We start from the raw sequence: 8304 nt of genomic DNA on the forward strand, positions 1-8304 counted from the left end.
GAGGGGTACAAGCGATCTTACAAACATTATTTACACGCTGGCCTTTGAGCCGAAAGTGTTTCGTTAGGCAGACTGCTGCCAAGAGCATGTGCATGATAGCGTTGGGTTATTCTTGGTTTGTTCCATTTTTTTACGGGGGAAGATAGAATAGTCCATTTTCTTATAATACTAAAACAAGATAAAAACTGATTTTAAAACCTCAGAATAATGAGAATGCTTATAAGAAGTAGCGAAACACGAAATAAAGGCAAAACAAAGTCAACTAAATGATGCATTATGACCCGAGGCCTGGTTTAATTTGTTTCCTTGGGCTAAGAATTGGAAATTAGTATCCACGAAACATTTTCACATAAGATGAAATAGTTTGAACTCCTAGTAACAGGCATAAAACAAAGACAACAGCATAGGTGCAGTCTGCTATTATAGCGGCAATTTCAGGCCTGATGGGCGAATCATTCGCGGCTTAAAACAAACAAGAAACTACGAAATGGGATTTTTGTGCTCATGGCTGTCAAAGAGAAAATTACAAATTAGTATAGGTAAATTCGACCATAGACTAATTCCCAATCTGAACAAGTTTATCACCATTGGATGGCCATTTTCAAGAGTCTTCTTCGTGTATTTTTTTTTTTTTTGTGTTTGCTATGACGATTTTCTAGGCGGGGCCAAAATTGATCCACTGGGTAATGCATAGGGGCCATGCACACAACGCGTGACATAAATACAAAAAAAGCCGACGGAATTTTTGTTTTGTAAAAATGGTTTGAAAATAAATCTGAGCCAAACTCTTCAATGATATAACTCGGGAACTAAAGATGCTAGAGAGACGCAGTTTGTACCCGACTCTTTTTGGCATATCCTTGCATCCGATTTTTCGGATGGAAGTGGTATTTTGTCCAAATAAAGCTTTTGTCACTAAAATATGTGTTCTGATGAGTGGAATATGAATAAACAATTAACTAAGGTTTAGAAAAATTAGTTTCCATGTTATTTACAAATTTGAAAATAAGCCCGACCCGAGAGGGCGCTGTTCGTGACGTCAATCGAGGTGCGATGAATCGCGTGCAATGCCAATTTACGATAGTGACGTCTGGCGCAAGCTAAAAACATACCCTCAAGGTTGAAACAATACCTTATTTTTTTCACGTTAGGCAAATGCTCTTTTAGGTTCGTTACGTCTTCCAGGTTCCTTCTTCGACTTCCCCACTAGCTGGAAAAATTGTTGGGATGGCGTCATGTTTTAGAAAACAACTTTTCTCTTCATGTCAAAATAGCACGACGGCTCGAAATGTTTGCTGCACAGCGCTGGAAAAGACGTCGGACCGGACCACTTTGCAAACGGACCCCATCTTTATAATGCAAGATAAAAACTTTTTCGAAACGTACAAACTCACGATTAGGACTTGAATGTACTTGCACGTACGTTCGTTCGATGTTCGATCGAGGCAAAGTCTGCCTCGATTGACGTCACAAAAGGGGTAGGCGGAGTCACCCCCCACACACAACTTGATTTTTGTAAACATATAAATCATTAAAAACAATTACTCAACAAATTATTTTATTGTTCAGAAACATATACTCTAATGTTTGAAGGAAAAAAGTTATATTTCCAGGTGACTTTAATAATAATAATAATAATAATAATAATAATAATAATAATAATAATAATAATAATAATAATAATAATAATAATAATAATAATAATAATAATAATAATAATAATAATAATAATAATAATAATAATAATAATAATAATAATAATAATAATAATAATAATAATAATAATAATAATAATAATAATAATAATAATAATAATAATAATAATAATAATAATAATAATAATAATAATAATAATAATAATAATAATAATAATAATAATAATAATAATAATAATAATAATAATAATAATAATAATAATAATAATAATAATAATAATAATAATAATAATAATAATAATAATAATAATAATAATAATAATAATAATAATAATAATAATAATAATAATAATAATAATAATAATAATAATAATAATAATAATAATAATAATAATAATAATAATAATAATAATAATAATAATAATAATAATAATAATAATAATAATAATAATAATAATAATAATAATAATAATAATAATAATAATAATAATAATAATAATAATAATAATAATAATAATAATAATAATAATAATAATAATAATAATAATAATAATAATAATAATAATAATAATAATAATAATAATAATAATAATAATAATAATAATAATAATAATAATAATAATAATAATAATAATAATAATAATAATAATAATAATAATAATAATAATAATAATAATAATAATAATAATAATAATAATAATAATAATAATAATAATAATAATAATAATAATAATAATAATAATAATAATAATAATAATAATTATAATAATAATAATAATAATAATAATAATAATAATAATAATAATAATAATAATAATAATAATAATAATAATAATAATAATAATAATGTACTGATATAGCGCATTTTCCGTGAACATGTTCATGTCTGTATTGCTCATTCGAAACACGCTATTTTGGTCGCAAGTAAACAGTGCACCCCCCCCCCCCCCCCCAGCCTGATCAAGTATTGTAGGCCTACTCGAAAACACAAAAAGGTCACATAAACTAATCCCAGACTAGTTTGCAAGCATTATTTGAATGTTTATTTATGCCGGTTTTTCTTTTGTATTTTTACTATGACTATTTCATCACAATGACCCGATGAAATAAGTTTAACATCAGATTGAAGTTTGCATTGCGAAAAATTCAAACGCCTGACTACACATTTTAAATGAACGAATGCATGGGCTATACTCTATTGAAATACACTCACAGGATACACTCACAAGGAAAACGGTGAGTTATTTTTCTCTTAAAGTTTCTTTGACTAACCGCCAAAAGACTCGATCGAACTTTGTTCAGCATTTAGCAATATTATAATGTTAATGTCTTTATTCAAAGTGTGCAGACTTAATGTCATTTGACGGTCAGATGAGACAACATTTGTTGCCAAAAATATTGGAAGTACCCATTTATTTTGTGGGTACACAACAGATTTCCGAGCAAAAAGCATTGTAAACATTAGCCTTGCATAGGAATCTTCCTACGCGCTGTAGTATGATTCGAAAGTGCAAGGCCGCCAGGGTTATGTAAACATGTACATAAAACATGCTAGACCGAGTAGTTGGTTGTAGTTCAACGCTAGTAAGTAAATTTGTAACACACCAGGTAAGCATACGCTCAAAACTTACATTGAATGTTTTACTTGTTCTATGTTGCAGTGTCACTCAATTCGTTTATACCTATACCTAGTAGATTTATACAAAAAGTTAAATTGCTAACAAAAACAAAACAAAAAAACTCAACACTTGTTTGATTTATTGTCATAAAATCAGTTCTAATTTGTAGGTTCTTCACTGCTATACTATAACGAGTAGGCAAAGTGCAATGTGTTGTCATCATGCAGTTGATATATTGAGTCCCGTTTATGACCTTAAAAATATATTGAATTTATTCTTACAGATATATATATATATGAGCTGAGTCCTGCAAAGACGTGTAAGACTATTTCACTCGTCAACATTACTAATCTGTCTTCAACTCGATGCAACCTTCTTAATACACACAATGGCAAATGAGTCTACCACAATCTCCGCGGTGGAAAATGACACGTTTATTGTCAGTACCGTGTTCGAGAATTTTACTGATGAAACTTCCTCCAGCCTCACATCAGGGGACACTTTTACGACTGTGGCGAATTTGTTTCAAAGTACAAGTTTCACCACCCCGTACGGGACGTCTACCACTTTGGGAGACGGTCGAACCTTCCGCTTTGAGGACTACACGCAGCGAGCCATCATCGGCAGCCTCCTCTGCCTCGTGGCATTGTCTGGCTTTGTAGGGAACGTCTTGGTGATTCTGGCCGTTATCTTATCTAAGAAGCTCCAGACCAGCACCAATGCCTTCGTCGTCAACCTCGCCACGGCCGACCTGATAACATGCATCACATCACCATTTTCTGCGGTGGCGTTGTTCAGCATGAATGGCTACCCATTGCCTGAGTTGGTTTGCTCCGTGTCAGCTGCCATATACTTCATTACCCTTGGATGCAGCATCATGAATCTTACCACCATTGCCATCAACCGCTACATTCTTATTACCAAATCCATGCAGACATACCAGTCTATCTACACACCCAAGAAGATAGCAGCCATGATGGTGATGACGTGGTTGTATCCAACATTGGTCTGTTCCCTTCCCCTCTTTGGTATAGGTAAATGGGGCTACTCGGACAAGTACAAGACTTGTGCTGAAGTTAACTCGGCTAAGTTTAGCGATCTCTTCAGTCAGCTGGGATCTGCTCTCATATTCCCCATTCCACTCATCATTCTGTTCGTCTGTTACTTCAAGATCTACCGCCACATCACAGGCCACATGAAGAAGATGATGGGAGAGGGCATAGAGATGTCTGACAGTTCCAACCGTTCCAGCACCAGCAGCACTCATCAGCTGCACAGGAAACGAGCTGAAAGCTTCAGCAAGAGACAGGTTGAGATCACAAATAATCTCTTCATTGTGGTGTGCGCCTTCGTCGTGTGTTTCGCCCCCTTCGCCGTCGCTCTTATGATACCGAACAGCGATCCGGCCATCCCGTGGACCGGGATGTTTGCATCCTTCAACAGTGCCGTTAACCCCGTCATCTATGGGGTGAAACACCCGCACTTCAAGGAGGTGTTCCGTCACATGCTCCGGTGTCGGTACCACATGATTCCAGAACCATCTAGCTGTCTCAGAAAGATGAGATCAACATAGACAGTAGACACAACTTCGAATGGGCACCTTTTCTATCATGTCACAACGTCAAATGAAGTCTTTTATTAAAGGCAGTGGACACAATTGGTAATTGTCAAAGACTAGCCTTCACAGTTGGTGTATCTCAACATATGCATAAAATAACAAACCTGTGAACATTTGAGCTCAATCGGTCATCAAACTTGCGAGAAAATAATGAAAGAAAAAAAAACCTTGTCACACAAAGTTGTGTACGTTTAGATGGTTGATTTCGAGACCTCAAGTTCTAAACTTGAGGTCTCGAAATCAAATTCGTGGAAAATTACTTCTTGTTTTATACCATCAACCTCTCCCCATTACTCATTACCAAGAAATGTTTTATGCTAATAATTATTTTGAGTAGTTACCAATAGTGTCCACTGCTTTAATTGGGCTGAGAACTGTGATTGATGGTGCTTATTGAATGGCTTATAATTTATGCAGGTCATTAAAACTTCCGCATTGAACCGTCGCTCATTGTTTGAGTGTCCGTTTAAAATCAAATAAAAAGTAAGTAGTCCTCACTTTGTTTTTCTTCAAAATCGAAAATAAAATCCACACTATATTTATATGCAGCTAAATATCATGTCAATGGTCTGGTTTAACTCAATAATACTCATTCTGAAAGCTCAATAACACTCATGATTGTACAAGGAAACATGTCTATATGCTGTAGGCAGCAGGCTTAATATGACATGATATATGTGGTTTTAAAAACACCCAACCCCCCAATGCCGGCAAACCGGGTGGGATAACTGGGTAAAAGATGATGTCACTTGCATGTGGTTATCTAAATTTAAAAGAGAGTGAGCTGAAAGAATTATGAATGTTTTTGGTTTGCTACTTATTTTAAAAACTTAATCAATTAAAACCCGGTTAATTAAATAAAAAAGGGGGCCCAAATAATCCTAGACAATAGCTGGGCATGTGAAAAAGTCATTAGTTTTTTAAAAATGCACACAAAAGCATTTGTTTAATGGTTTGGGTGGTATGACTACAAATATTGGAGCTCCCCAGCGTCGGGATAAGAGGGAGGCTGAAAGTATACAATTTTTTTTTGCTCTGGAACTAAAAATGCTAGAAAGATGCAGTTTGTACCTTAGTCATCCTGCCATGTCCCTGCACCCATTTTTGTGTAAAGGTGTAGGGCGACTTGCACACTTCTTGATAGAAAAAAGCTCAAGTAAGCGGGGTTGCTCAGAAACGATTTCAACAACCTCCACTATGGGAGTTTTGTGCACAGAGCTGTCGGAGATAAAAACAAATTCACAACGGGTAATTTCGATCCCAGTATCATGCTCAATCTTCAAAATTTTACCACCACCGGATTGTCATGTTCAAGGGCTTTCCTCTCGTACAAAACTTAACGCTCTGACTATTTTTAAGGCGGGGCTAGATGCGACGGAGTGAGCAGGCACCTATTATAAATTGACGTACACTAAGTCCTGTGCGTGTATACAATGTATTACACTGTAAACAAATTGGGTAAACAAATGCCAAACTTTTTACCCAATTAAGGGCGAACAGTGAATTCCTCCAACTTTTGGGCAAAATATTACCCATCAAAGTTGGGCACTCTGATTGCCAAAAAATTTGGTAATATTTCCTCATCAATAGTTGGGTATATTTTTGGTAACCAACAGTTGGGTAATTTTTTGTTTACCCATTTTCTGGGTATTTAATAAATTATCAATAACTCACTTATTGGGCGATGATTTTTTTAAAGATTTAACTCTTTTCGGTGTTATCCAACATATGGTGAATGTATTTAACTCTTTGATTTACAGTTTCTTCTGTGATACGTCATACAACCAGGCGTAGAAAATATCTTTTCCACGATGGCAAACGGTGGTGAGCTGTGACCTTCCAAGGCCTTGGCATCTCTCTCAAAATCGAGAGAGTGCTCAATGGTTTGTAGATGTTTTGGAAGGTTAGTTTTCAACTAAATACAGTTTGTTTCCTGTTAAGTTGTTGTACACAGTCGTGACAGTTGCAGCGCAAGCACACGCATACATGCCACAACCGGCGTTGCACATAATGGCATGATAAAACTGAAACTAAAAACTTAAACTAATTCAACAGTAGTGTCACTTTGTTGCTCCCTCTGCAACTGTCACGACTATGTACGACTTAATAGAAAACACAACTTCATATTTAGTTAAAAACTAACCTTCAAATTTGACCTATATCTACTGGAAAACCCCGCTCGTCACAGCCACTCCTCCACTCGCCATGTTGGAAAATATCGTTATGTTTTTTCATACCTTGCCCAACTTTTGGGCAACTCTTTGATCGTAGTGCGCATGATCGAATGATTTTGACCAATAAATGTGCATCATTTTAACCAACAATCGAAATTAACTAAAATTACCAAAAAAAGTTGCTTTTTGTTGGGCAATTATCGACCAATATTTGTTGAAGTTACTTTTCCCAACAAAAGATTTGACCAACGTTTTTGCAGTGTACAAACACACGGCGAAGTCAGGAATCCAACTAAAAATAATAGTCACTCAAAAAAAGGCCCGGACAATTAAAAACTTTCAGCAACACCCTATAATAACTCTGGAACTAAAAATGCTACAGAGGTGCAATTTGTACCTTAGTCATCCTGGCATGTCCCTGCATCCATTTTTTAAAAGTTTAGGTCGGCTTACAAACTTCTTCATAGCAACATGGTCAAGTAAGCGGGGTTGCTCGGAAACGATTTCAACAAACTCCACAATGGGAGTTTTGTGCACAGAGCTGTCGGAGATAAAAACAAATTCACAACGGGTAATTTCGTTCCCAGTATCATGCTCAATCTTTAAAATTTTACCACCACAGGTTTGCCATGTTCAAGGGCTTTCCTCTTGTTCAAAACTTAATGCTCTGACGATTTTTAAGGCGGGGCCAGATGCGACGGCGTGAGCAGGCACCCATTACAAATTGACGTACACTGTGCGTGTATACAATGTACACAAACACGTGGCGCAGTCAGGAACCCAACCAAAAATAATAGTCAATCAAAAAATAGGCCCGGACAATTAAAAACTTTCAGCAATGCTCTGGAATAACTCTGGAACTAAAAATGCTAGAGAGATGCAGTTGTACCTTAGTCATCCTGGCATGTCCCTGCATCCAATTTGTAAAGGTTGAGGGCGACTTGGACACTACTTGATAGCAAGCGGGGTTGCTCAAAAACGATTTCAACAACCTCCCAAACCTCAGTAACGTACTTAGTCTAAAAATGTCCGGCTTTTTTAACATGCCAAGAATTTAACTTCTTCCAAGTTGCCTATGGCAATAGCAAGACCTGCCGATATGTAGCAGAGGGTGTCCCCCAAATGTTTGCATCAAACACCAGTAATCATTTTGTACAAAAGAACTGTATCCTCTGAAAAATTCCGGGGATTCCCTGAACACCGCAGACACAATAGCCCAGTACCATGTTGGGCTAGAA

General features: G+C 35.6%; 1 protein-coding gene across 1 annotated transcript; it reads left to right on the forward strand.

Moving 5' to 3' along the window:
* The first annotated feature begins 3630 nt into the window (after window positions 1-3630).
* Window positions 3631-7244, forward strand: LOC139941745 (alpha-1B adrenergic receptor-like). The gene has a single exon (XM_071938360.1). The coding sequence runs from the start codon at window positions 3663-3665 to the stop codon at window positions 4845-4847; it is 1185 nt and encodes a 394-aa protein (XP_071794461.1). The 5' UTR covers window positions 3631-3662; the 3' UTR covers window positions 4848-7244.
* The last annotated feature ends 1060 nt before the right edge of the window (window positions 7245-8304 follow it).

The sequence above is a fragment of the Asterias amurensis genome, chromosome 9 (assembly GCF_032118995.1).
Source record: "Asterias amurensis chromosome 9, ASM3211899v1".
Taxonomy (NCBI): domain Eukaryota; kingdom Metazoa; phylum Echinodermata; class Asteroidea; order Forcipulatida; family Asteriidae; genus Asterias; species Asterias amurensis.